Below are 13,357 nucleotides of genomic sequence, written 5' to 3'. Positions count from 1 at the left end.
AGAATCATTTCATGTTTGACACAATGTTTTGCTTTTTCTTTACATTTATTACACAAATGTGGGTTAGTGTAGTTCAATATGATTGTTGACTGGTACTTTATAGCTCAGAAATTGCAGAATAAACATGCATAAACATAAACATCTTCCCATTTATGGCTTCGAGCTGCAGTTCACAGCTGACCTAACATGATGTAACTTCAGTGGGTAAAGGGAGTTTTGCTGTCAAACAAATGAGTGCTTTTGTCTGAGAGGGTAAAGAAGAAAAGAGCCCTCACTCTGTCCCTATTTTCAGGAACGGAAAACATCAAAAACTACCAAGTTATCTAAAGGGAATACTAATAGCAATATATTGATGTTTTCTAGTGTGTATTGTTTCCATGGACATTTGCTGTGAAGCACTGTCTTAGAAGTACATTAGATACAAAAACGATGTCCCATGTAACTGCGTGCTGCTTATGTTAGCAAATGTTAGAATAAGTGATTATTTTACCAGCTCTGTTTGATCATTATAATTATTTCATAGAACAACTCAGCCATATAAGATAAGTCTCTCTTACTTATTTTCTTACTGTTTATCATTTGTTTTCGGTAGACAAAGAAATGGCATCAGAGTAAGCGAACTCACTTTTTTCTCCTTGAATAAACGATCTTAGAAAACAGATGCATGACCGCGCATGCGCACGGTGTGACGAATCCCCCAGCCTCCACGTCTGAGCACGAGCGGGCGGTGACCAATCAGGAGCGGCCACAGTGTGTTTGGAAACAACATTCCGTTCCGTTAAAGTCCCGTATGACAGCCAACACTGAGACACTCAGACTCAGCTCAGTCCTAGAAGTTTATCGATAAAGGAGACAGTTATCGTCGCTTTTGCCCTGTTTGTTCATATATTACAGCGCCAGGACTCTTTATTTCAGTGGTAGCGGATTTCCGGCAGGAGAGACTACAACTAGTGAAAGAGACAACATGGAGGTGGGAGATTCTGAACAAAAGATGATTACTCTTATTATAAAAACACCCAACCAGGCTTGTGAGGACCAAACCATCGAAGGCGTCCGTCTGAACTGGACTGTGAAGGACCTAAAAACACATCTGGCGACTGTTTACCCAACCAGACCGGTGAGCTTTCACGAGGTGGATAAGTTAGCTGGCTACTGTTAGCGGGACAAGTTAGCCCGTGTGAGGGGCAGCGCGAGGCTGTGTCCTGGAATGTGATGACACGAGTCAGAGGCTGCTGCCTGTGAACAGCTGTCAGCCATTTCCTGGTTATTGTCTGGCTCCCAAACAATTACGTTTTTTAATGTTATGATTCCTTTAGCTGATTGTTGCATACCTTGAAAACAGTCAGAAGGATGGTGTGTAATGCCAAATGGGCTGAACTCGTTGAAAAATCCCAGTGAAGTGTCTGTATCACATCTGTCTGTGTGTCCCTGGGATTAAAATAACAGGGTTAACTTTTTAAGATGTTTTGACTTCACACTTTAAATCCTAAACGTTGGGAAACGTGTTGGAAGTGAGCCCTACTATATTCCCTAATCTTCCTTTGGTAAAGCCATGGCAATCCCCTGAGGCTTGTGAAGCAGAATGCAGCTGTTTGATGATTTTTTAAAAAGTTGAATGGCAGAATGAGCTTTACTCAGATACTCAGCCAATTGCCTGAAATATTAAGCATATATGGCTGCCAAGTTTCATCCACCTTGGAAGACTGCAGCCTTGAAGGGCACAGTGTCCATCCAAGCTGCTGCACAGATGAGCCGAGGAGGATCTTTAGTGAGATAGAGGTGATGCTGATGGAAAAGAAACAGGTGAGGCAGCAGACTGTAAGATGTACAAGCTTGGTCCCACAGTGAAGTTAATGATCACAGATCAGGCCAGTCACTTCTTGGGAAAATTAGCCATGTGCTCTGGACAAGGCTGAGTCATCAGGATCTTCACCTGCTTATCTGCAGTGCAGGTTCAAATAGCATACCTGGAGACATACATGTGATTTACAGAACAAAAGAGATTACGACATGTTTACAAGGATAAATATAATACACATTCACTGAAGTCATTATACATTATAGTCTTATACTGTCTTTCTTCATCTGAATTTAATACTTGTTTATAAATAAAAGTTGCTCTTCTTCCACCTCAGTACTTGATTTAAAGCCATGGTTTTGTTTTGTCGTGAATGGCTGAGGGTGATTAAGCGAATGGAAGCCAGCTAAAGCAAAAACGTCAACAACGTGGCAGTTAATAATTAGTGTATCACAATCTGTATTTTTATATCATACATTATATTATGTCTTAAAACTTTTTTACGTTTAGAATAACAGTCTGTATACAAACCCTCCGGAAAAACGTATGCATTTTTGACTTATGCAATATAAATACACTTGACTACATGTTTTTAGATTTTATCCCAGAAAAGTCAGCACAAACATCCCTGGCACTGTGAAAAACGAGCCACTATGAAAAATATATTTTTAGTCACTCATCCCAAAAGTTGTAACTAAACTTGTGTGTTTCCTGTAGGCTGTGACTGACCAGAGACTGATCTACGCTGGTAAACTTCTGCCCGACCATCTGCACATTAAAGATCTCTTCAGACAGGTATGTGAGAGGGTGTTTGTCTGTTAGCAAGTGCACATGGCTGTGCTTACAAACAGTACTTTGGCATTTGGTTAAAATAGATTTCAGTGGAACCTGTCAGTGAAGTTTATCATATACTCTACAAAATAAAATGAGTGAATGTCCCAAGTCGATTATATGCCTTCATGTTGCTGTTTATACTGGCGACACACTGACGAGAGAGGTTGAATCTAACCTGCTTGTCTCTCACCTATCTTTGTCTGTTAATAAATAGGATGTTCATGGCCTGTGAAAGGGTTGTTGTGTTTTTCTAAACCAGTACAGTATAATATTTCATGTGTCAGGTTCATGGTTTTTGTGTTTAAATCCCACAAGAGGCTCAAATTGCTGGAGATGAGATGCAATTAGATGTAAGACAACTCCAGAACTGACATCAGCCTCACCACCTGTTGTGTTTGGTTCTGTTTACAGGGCTGTTTACAGTGTGTAAACCAATCAGCATCTTTAGAAAGTGTATTACTAATTATAATTAAATAGTTTTAAATGTAAAAATGTATCGTAGTTGGGAGAACGAAGGACACATGACCCCTCTCTCCCTCAGCCCCCTGCTTTGTTGTGGAGCTGTGTTCATTGTCATTCAAGCTATTTTTCCTTAGAAACTGAAAGAAATTATATAAATACACCAGTGAGAACAGAAAAAATCAGCATGAAGTCGAAATAACACAACATTTTTACTGGCCCACATCATCACTGTCAGATCTGCAGCTTTGACGAGTTAATGTTTTTGGAAAAGATCAGATCTCTTAGATCGTTCTCAGTGGAACTGCTCCATAAAGTCTTGGTTGTGTTGTTTTTAGCGTTGGTAGAGAGTGTTTCACGCTCATACTAAGAGGTTTTTTTTGTCTTTGCTGTGCTTAGGCTTGAATATATGAGTGTGTTTCACCATGTAGTTTTTCTAATCAGGCTTTTATCTCCATGTTCTCAGACTGACTCCATTCCCACGCTGCACCTCGTGTGTGCTTTCAGGAATCAACCTCAAGGACACCTCGGTGCTCGACCTAAGGTGAGAGATGATGTTTACTTATATTCAGCCTTACTCGCAACCTATGCAGTGTTTTCATAAAGTACTTTTTCAAGTGGGAAATTGTGTTGCACAGTTTTACACAGATGATTTTAAGGTGGTGATGTTGGTCAGATGTTGTGCTTAACGTTAGTTCTCTTTCTGAAGAGGTAGGAGGTCATAGGAAAGGACAAACAAGTCCTTTTTTGCCCTAACACAACTGTTTATGATACAGTCATGCTGCCTGTTTTCCTTCTTATCCAAGTTAATGGTAAAAAAGTGTTTTGATTTGGCTATCATAAAATCATTCAGAATAGCCGTTCTCTTGAACACATTCTGATACTGTTGGTAATAGAGGTGTCACGATTCTCCAAATTAATGATTCAATTTCGACTCGAGCCTTTTTTCCAGCATTGACAGCAGATTTGTAAAGATCAACAGATCATATGTTTTGTGCACTGACAACTGTCGTTTACATTTTCAAATTCTTCTCTAAAAACATAAAGGTATTTTACAAAAACAGCTTGAATTTTCCCAGTGTTTTTTTGCAGTTTAGGGTTAGGTTAGAATTAAGAAAATATTCACCCAAAAAAATAAATAAATGCCACCCATCAGGGATTCAACAATAAACAGCAAAAGATTGAGTTTGTTATAAAGTTTGGTAAACCCTCTTCCCAAACAAATCAATGAAGGATCTTTTTAAAAAAACCAAATAAACTCAACATCTCCCACACTGATTGTGTTACCTCTGGTACCAGTCAGTCGACTGTCTGCGTGCACACAGAATAAGTGCCTGGAAATGCCGCTGCAGGCTATCAGTGAGCTAGCTGTGTCATCTTTGAAGCGTTTTTTTTTTTCTTCTTTTTCTTTTTCTTTTTCTTTTCCAGAAGGCAGGGGTGGATAGAAAAATAATGTGAGAATCACAGATCCTCCCTTTAACTTTGATTATCAAAATTGAAAGCTCATTACGATCAATTTTTGATTTAGAATTGAAATCATGATGCCCTAGTTGATAACCCTCAATTGCCCAAAATCAGACTTAATGTCAAAATCCTATCATCATCCTTTAAAAGTACTTTTTTATTTCTTGATATGTATCCTTAGTACTGCTGGTGAAACGACACCCGAGTGTTCAGTAAACCCTCATCGGTTGTATTTTTAGGCCGGGGCCTTGTAAACAAAACAGCTGGTTTCAGTCGGTTGGTACAGTAGATTTGCATTCTGGGCTTGTTTCACATTTCACATTCAGTCATCTTCTTTTTGCGCAGGTTACATGTGGGCCCTTTAACAATGCCAGGTGTCTGAATTTGGGTTGAAACTCATTTAAATACTTTTTAAAGTAATTCAAAAACTTAAGTAACCTTAAATATGGTTACTAGGTTGACTGCACTCATAGATTAATCCAGATCAAAGTGATGATTGTATTCCTATCCTAAGTGCTTCAGTGATGTTTCAGTCTTATAAATGCAGCTACATGCATCAGCTCAGTGGGGTTTTAGAGGAGCTCCAGCCTCCTGTAACATATCAAGCTCAAAAGCAGCCTGTTTAGTTGAGAGACTGACAGGTGCACTTCTTCATTATCATTGCACCGTGGAGTGGAACTGTTTCACTTCAGTTGTCATCCTTCAGAACTCAGCGACAGTTTCAGATCAAAATTGCAGCTAAAGATAACTGGCTTTGGTTTCACAAAGTGTCCTGCTCTGTTGTGGTTGTACATCCGAGATGATAGAACTTATGTTGTTACGGTGTGTTTGCCGTCGTGTCGAGCTACAGACGTTGCTCAAATTTAAAACAATTCAAACTTATCTTTGCAGACTAAACAGACTGAACAGCCACAACCCAGCAGTTCCTCCTCCACAATGCAGACTCCCAGCAGTTCCTCCTCCACAATGCAGACTCCCAGCACACCAGAGCTGAGGCAGAGGAGGCAGACCTCTCCACCTTCAGCAGCTGCTCCTGCTCACACACCTACCCCAGTGTCCCCATCAGGAACTCCTTCATGGCCAGCTGCTGCAATGTAAGCCATACTGACATGTATCTGCTGAACTGTATTTAGTTTTATTGGCATGACTCATGTATCAAATTTTAGCAGTATGACTGCTAAGTTAGCAGCAGTTACTTTATGTAAATCACCAAGAGTTGAGGCAGAGCAGCTGGAAGAAGTCAAAGGGAAACCAGAAAATATTGCCTGTGTCAAATATGATCCATTTTCAACAAAATCATTGAATACAGTTATGAAGTTGTGTTTTTGTACAGTAACTAGCGAGGCCCAGCTCCCAGAAATGCCTCATTCTTGTCTCAAGTGATAAAAAAGTAAATAATTAAATTCAGTGCCCCATAACACTTTTTTCAAAGCTATTGTGGCTTGTGACATGCCAGCATACGGAAATGGGCGTGGTTTCACCCCAAGTAGGTTAGAAAAAAACCATCCTTGTCATCGTCTTTAAGTGACATTCCATCAGTCTGAAAATGTAAATGGACTTTAGTGTGGTCAACATTTCAAAGGCAAGGGGAGAGAGTCCAGATTGATGCACGCTCAAGGGACTTTCTGTTAATGGAAATAAGTGCATTCATGTATTACTCATGTGTACGTGGTCACATCACCAAGCAATTAGGGGAAGTGAAAGAGGGCATGTCAACAGTTATTGAAACTCTCCTTCGATTTAAACCAAATGAGATGCCTGAACTCACACTTTATTAATATATGTTAAAACAAAAGAGACATCAAGTCCCCTCATTTATAACCAGAGAGGATAAAGTATGAATTAAAAAATAGATATGACATCTTTTCTTATTGTTCCTATGTACACTGTCTCTTTAATTGCTTTCAGTTACAGTGTTGAACAGACATTAACAGTTCGTCATGTTTCCCTGCAGGCCTGGAGCAGCACAGATGACCCAGCCAGCCTTTCCCACCTACTCTCTGTACAGCCCTCAACAGCTACTGTGGCTCCAGCATGTCTATGCCAGACAATATTACATGCAGTAGTGAGTTTTTATTCATACACTTTAAATTAATTCTACTCTTCTGTTGGTGTGAGTTTATCCTTTAGCCTCGCAGTCTCTCACTGCGATCTGACATGGATATGTGTGACTTGGTCCAGCTATTATCTAATACTTTTGATGTTTGTTTCATTTTCCACCAACAGCCATGCAGCGTTGGCAGCAGCAGGCACTGCCCCCTCTGCACCAGCTGCGACCATCGGCCAGTACCCACCTGTTCCTGCACACCAAGTACCTGTCCCAGCCCCCTTGGCCAATCAGAACCCCATCAACAACCTGCCAGCGAATCAGAACCCAGCGCAGGACGGCGCTTTCATCAACCCCGGTGAGGCCAACCAGAACATGCGGATGAACGCGCAGGGCGGGCCTGTTATGGAGGACGAGGATGATGTGGAGCGTGATTGGCTGGACTGGTTGTACTCCTTCGCAAGATTCGGCGTTCTGCTTATGATCGTGTACTTCAACTCCAACCTGAGCCGCTTTCTGCTGGTGATGAGCACCCTCCTCCTCATGTACCTGTAAGTTCAAGCTGTTGCTTTCTACTTTGAACCTTTATAAGTCCAATTACCAAACTTGTCTGGAGAGCTCCACTGCTCTGTTGTGGGTTATTTAGAGCCCTTCTCTGATGTTTGAATTAGCATCCAGAGCCTCTTGATAAAGCAACACTCAACTCAACGACTCAAGGTTGTCAAGGGTCTAATGGGACTCTGGGTTGTTTTAGTTGTCCACCTAAGTGGAATTCATACAACAGTACGCCATAAATGTTGCTACCCATTTCAAAAATTACGGTCCAGTTTGTAGGATTTAGTGTTATCTGACAGGGAAGTTGCAGATTGCAACCAGCTGAACACTCCTCACCTCACCCTTCCCCACTGTGGCTACTGTAGAAACCTGCGGGACTCCATGGAAGAGGGCCTGCTCCCTCTATAGATATGAATGGCTCATTCTGACGTAACAAAAACACAATCCTGAAAAGTTAATATTATATTACATTTCAGCCTGTAAATCCCCCTCAATTCTACCCCCTGGTCCTCAAAGTATTAAATCACTAAAATTAGGAGCATAGTAACATGCCTGGTATTAACTTCCTCTGTCATTTAATGACTCAAGTAGTAGATGGCTGTGTGTAACTAAAGCACAGCCCTCTGGATATGTACTCATGAAACCTGTTTTACCATCGTTCAAAGGACAAAGCAAACTTCTGCAGTGTGCTGATAAAAGCATTCAGCATTTCAGGTGCTAAGCAGGGCTTGTCTTGTCAAATAAGGCGAGAAAGCAGAGAATAAGAGAGAATAAAGAATTACAGTTTTTGTTACAGTTAACTGCTACTTGATGTTTGCTGTTGGGTGCTGGTGCTGACTTTAGACTGAATTTTAACTGAGCTCCTCATGTGTTGCTGGTTTACTATCCTGGTTCCCACATAATAGAGTAACAGTAGAGGTGACTATAACTGAGTATTAGTCAGTTAATTAATTAGTCAATTGACCAATATTATTCAGCAGCAATTTTCACGATTATTGAAAGCAGTTAAGCAGTGTGCCAAGTGTCAAAAGTTTTTTGGTTGCAGGATTTTCAATGTGAGGATTTACTGATTTTCTCTTTGTTGTATTATTGAAAACAAAGTATGTTCGGCTTTTGGACTGTTGTGTTGCTCCAACAAAACAGGATATTGGTATACGTCACCTTGGGCTCTGACAGGAAGTTCTGGCATTTTATAGACACAGTATAGAAACAATTAGTCAATTAATCAAAAAAATTATCAAATTATCAACTTATATATGTTGCCCAATTGTACCAATGAAACCTTGTTTTTTTTTAAGCAGTAATAAAGCAGAAAAAGATGCTTGGAGTAATTTAGAATTATTAAATTCCCTATAAATTTACTGTTTCTGTGCACTTGTGTCACTTAAGACAACAAAGTTCACTGTTAAACTCTAAAATATCTCGGCTCCATTATATATTTTTGTCACAAGTCTTTGATAACCACATTTGATGGATAAAATGTGTGTAATGTGTCCTAGCAGATGTCAAGTTGTATGAAGTAGATGTTTGTGCAATTTGCTTATAGTTGAATAAGTGTAAAGGAGGCTATGAATTAATTATTAGATCAGAGAGCACAGTCCATAATGCTTAGCTTTAATGTAGAGTAATGTGTCATGGTATGTCCTTTTTGCTCCAGCTCATGAAGACTCATATAATTCAGATAACTCATGTTATTTATTTCCTATGTGATCCCATAGTAACTGTAATGTAGTCTGTGTCCTTGATAAGTCAGAACTCAATTTCAGATGGGCTCATGTTCACGGGTCAAAGTTGGCAGCAGCGCACAGAAAGCATGTTCCACATCAACACAGCTGTTATCATCAGTCGAGGTCATGTTGTTCCTTTACTCAACATGTTCTGGTCCCACACCCTGTTGGCTGTTACATAACCCTTGACCTCGCCACACAAATATACAATAAGAGAAAAACTGTTTGTTTGAAGGACACGAGCCACCCCTTTGATAACACATGACACATGTCGATATGTGTTGGAGTAATGATTACTCATCAGCAGTAAACACAGCCGACTTCTGTATCCGTACACCACCCTCACTTTCTCTTTTTAGTTAATCTCTTCACTTATACCTCTTTGATCACTCACTAAGTCAGGAATGTAAAAAGGATAATGGTATCATTTCAACACATGGCAGTTGTTAGCAGCAAAACGGCAACAAGAGGTTAAGTAGTACTGTGTACATATATAGGGGACCTCGAGAAAACAAAGTGTTCCCTTCACAAAAACTGATGTAGATTTAATGCAAACTACAGTTACTTATTCAAACAGCTGAAGGCAATGAACCAGCAAATATACAAAGCGTGCAAGTATATGAAAACATCCATCGTAATAACAAATGTAAGAAATAATTTAGGGCGGCACAATTAATCACAATATTATCAAAATCGCAGTATAACCGAACCCCATATCAAAATCGCAGTATAACCGGACCCCATATCAAAATCGCAGAAGCTGCAATTTTTTTGCTAAATGTAAAATGTGTGACAAACTGCATTATAATACATAGATGTGTAATTGATCGTTCCTTCTAACTGTGAATCATATGGCAATAGTAATATTTGTCAAAATAATTGCAATACGATTTTTTTCACCATATCGTGCAGCTATTAAATGTCAATCTATGAATAATATAAAATTAAACATATTATAAATCCCTAAAAGTGTACAAGTCTTTTAGTACATGTCATTTAAAGTTGCTTTAATCAAGATGTTTATATTAACAATATAAAGTGAAAGGGTTATTCACAGTGTTGTCACCCAACGCTGTGTGCTTTCCCTCAGCTCTATGGAGCAAGATAGCATCTTTTAGCACATTGGTTTGATTTTGCAACTTCCCTGTTTTGGTTCAGTGTTATCGCTTTGATTTGTTTTGTTTCCAAAGAAGGCAGCTGTTTTCAGGGAAATTAAAAAAACATGAATGCAGGTTTAAGTAGATGTGGTATTCAGTACAGACATTGTTGTACAGTAGTGACAGATATGTTTGTCATCCCAGAGACAATTTAACATGTCGGTTTTGACTGATAAATGCCTTGATTTCTGTTTAAATCATGCTGTTTAGCTCATCACGGCATATAATAAAGCTGCAATAACCAACTTCCTATTTGTATTTTCCAAAAAAAATGAAGTTTTGCCTCGTTATTGACATTAAAAATGTAAACAAGTTGACATTATAAATATGTGCCTCAAAGGTAGTTCATGGGCTGTTTGATATACGTTGTTTACTGCAGTTCACGTGGCACTGAGACTTGTTTTTGCATTCATGTGAACATATTTTCTCTCTTGTTTTTCTCCTCCACAGACACACTGCTGGTTGGTTTCCCTTCAGAAGGAGAGTGCAGGTCCAAGCACCCAACCACCAGAACGAGAACAGGAACCCAGACCCTAATCCGGTAAGAAAGGATGTTACCCTCTGATTCACCTTCATGTAACTCCAGTTATATAAAGTGTGTTGGTGTTCATGTCTCAGTGAATGGAGGCCTGTACTCTGTTGACATTTGGGTCTGGTCTATAACCTGCATGTAGGCATGGATGTTTTATTTTAGGTAGCAGGGTATCACTGATCTTGGCTAATCAAGGTGGGCTTAACAAACTACCATACGATGATCTGTGGATTCACCTTGTATCCTTCAGTCAAACCCACCGCCATAAAACTTCTTTACAATATTTTTTTGTCTCTGTTTAGGCTGAGGAGCTTGCTGAGGGACAAAGGGAGGAACCTGCTGCTGCAGCCGATGGATCAGACGGACAAGGACCAATGACAGCAGTGTTGGTACCACCTCACAGAGTGTCAGCCATGTGGACGGCCTGGGTTTTCTTCAAAACTTTCTTTTCCTCCCTCATACCTGAGGTAGCTCAGGGTGTGGCCAACTGACCACCCAGGACAGACACAGACAGCAGACTGTTTTTATTTTTTGAAGGCGTTGCTTGAAGGGAAAGGAAGATGTCTCTCAACCCAAGAATGAATAAAACCGAGGCCATCATTTGGATGCGTATCAACAGAGACTTAAACCTCTCTATTGAAACACCAGCAAAAGGCAGTGCCGGACCCTCGAATTTTAATAAACTGTAATCTGGAAACAAAGGACTATAAACGTCAGACAACATTCTTAACAGTTGCACATTTTCAGTTGGATCCCATCTCTTCATCTTACCAAACATCTACCGTCTACTGACTGCTGTTTTTTACTGCTCCCCAAGGCTCTTTGCTGTATGACAAGGCCTTGCAAGACAAGTACAGCCTTTTCCCTGACACAACAGTAGGTGGCAGCTGAGGGTAAAGAATAAGCCTCTTAGCTGATACTGGTGGACTGTTGTGCCTATATTATTCTTCCTGTGAGGAGTGTACACAGGCTATCGGATCCCTAGGATTCAACGCTAGCTTGTCTGAGGTTTCATAATGAATAATATGATCCGGATCAGTACTCCCACAAATAAAAATCCACGCACAGACAGACCTCAGCACTGTATCTAATGGCTGTAAGAACCTAAATTCAGTTTTTTCCAGGGGCATATTTATTTTGTTCTTGACAAACCCTCGTTGCATGGAGCCTTTGATTACAGCTGTGATAGTAGAACTGATGTTTGTTTCACTGGTTTGACAGACTTTGCTGCCGTCTATGGAAGCATAGGAAAGCCAAAAGGATTAGAGCTCTATTAATAGCATTAAAATATGTAACATTAAAAAATATATGATTTATTTTTACATTTTTAGTATTCTAAAATACTGACAATATTCACAACCACTATATACAAGTGGCTAAAATTAGATTGTCCTTTTTAAAAAAAAAAAAAAAAAAGTAAACGTCAGAAATAATAATTTAGACAACAAAAAACAAGATGAGATTCAATCATCTTTGGCCTTATTTGAGTCCACAGTTACTGTGTTGACTTGGTGAGAACGATTCATGAACAGAAATCATCATTCACAAAACTGAAAATATGACTTCTATGTACCAGTTGTGCTTTTGGTCGATTTTTCTACTATCGAGCGTCAGGTGATGGTGATTGTGACCAGACTTTGGGTGCATTTTCTGTAAAAAAGTTATGTTGCCATAGTAAAAAGTTTTGTAGATATATATACACAAGGCACTTTACAACATGTTATGCAAATGTATTTACATTTAGAGGGTTATGATTTATTTTTCTTCACGTGAAGATTTCCAATATAAATATTTTGCCGAGAGGGCTCAGTTTTCTTTTCTTTTGTTTTTCAGGGTGGGGACTATGTTTAAATTTCAGGTCAAGTAAAACAAAACCCATGAACACAAAACAGGTTAAAGGTCATTTCAGTGCGGTTTCCATTCTGGCAAATATTGCTTTAGAAATAAATTGGAATTGCATGTTTATTTCTCAGCTGGTTTGTAGGCCCTCTGGATAGAGGTGTCTTTGGACCAGGGGACCATCATTATTTATTATGTTGTGTGTCACAGGTCTCAACTTTATTTTATTAACATTCCAAATTATACACCTAATGCGGTACAATGAAGCTCCCCTGCATCATTGCTACTGCATCAGCCATTTTCAAGCAATTATCTCATTGAGACTCTCACTGTCACAGATTTTTGTTGCTTTATTGCTTTTATTAAGTGATTATAAGTGAATGTTTTATTGATCTGTAACAAGTACAAAGTGGGTTTGACTGTCTTCTCTTGACAATGTTGCTGTAAAAGAGAGTAAAAGTCATTTCACTCTTCATGTCACCCAAGCCATTTTGTGTTCTCATCAGCCCCTGGTGTAAAGTTAGTTCTCTGATTCTCTTTGGAGAATGACAGTAATATAGTTATAATGTATAATTGGGAAATTTTAATGTAAAGATTTTCTCTTTGTGTTTGGTTTTCTGTGACAGTTGCTCATTGATGGATGCTGTAGAATGAAGCGAGTGATTAAGGAGACTTGCAAAAATGGATGCAATAAATGTTCTTAACTTTAACTGTCCCTTATTGCATTGATGTGCTCCAGATGTGTTTTGTGAGGACACTGTTTCTCTACTGATCGCTGTACAAACAGTGCAAACAAGGTTTATTGAACCCATGACTCAATGTATAGCTCACTTAAGGTCATGTCACACCACAGGGCACATGTGTATTGTAGCATGAGAAATATTATGACATACACTCTCTAGTTGCACTGGCTCCACTATAAATACAAGCAGCCTCATCACTCTC

At 39.4% G+C, this 13,357-nt stretch overlaps 1 protein-coding gene across 1 annotated transcript; it reads left to right on the top strand.

The window, feature by feature from the left end:
* The first annotated feature begins 767 nt into the window (after nucleotides 1-767).
* herpud1 (homocysteine-inducible, endoplasmic reticulum stress-inducible, ubiquitin-like domain member 1) lies at nucleotides 768-13,122 on the top strand. Its single transcript, XM_073471812.1, has 8 exons — nucleotides 768-1,117; nucleotides 2,516-2,593; nucleotides 3,558-3,635; nucleotides 5,447-5,649; nucleotides 6,510-6,620; nucleotides 6,782-7,153; nucleotides 10,492-10,582; nucleotides 10,876-13,122. Exons 1-8 carry the CDS (start codon nucleotides 965-967, stop codon nucleotides 11,062-11,064), a joined length of 1,275 nt encoding a protein of 424 aa, XP_073327913.1. The 5' UTR covers nucleotides 768-964; the 3' UTR covers nucleotides 11,065-13,122.
* The last annotated feature ends 235 nt before the right edge of the window (nucleotides 13,123-13,357 follow it).

Source organism: Pagrus major, chromosome 8, assembly GCF_040436345.1.
Source record: "Pagrus major chromosome 8, Pma_NU_1.0".
Taxonomy (NCBI): Eukaryota; Metazoa; Chordata; class Actinopteri; order Spariformes; family Sparidae; genus Pagrus; species Pagrus major.
Note: the sequence above shows the minus strand (reverse complement) of the source record. Positions and strands in the feature narration are given on the sequence as shown.

What these genes read in the sequence shown, in the direction of transcription:
- herpud1 (XM_073471812.1), top strand. Translation starts at nt 965, where the DNA reads ATGGAGGTGGGAGATTCTGAACAAAAGATGATTACTCTTATTATAAAA. An exon ending in TCATGGCCAGCTGCTGCAAT is followed by an intron (nt 5,650 to 6,509) that starts GTAAGCCATACT and finishes GTTTCCCTGCAG; the next exon opens with GCCTGGAGCAGCACAGATGA. An exon ending in GGAACCCAGACCCTAATCCG is followed by an intron (nt 10,583 to 10,875) that starts GTAAGAAAGGAT and finishes GTCTCTGTTTAG; the next exon opens with GCTGAGGAGCTTGCTGAGGG.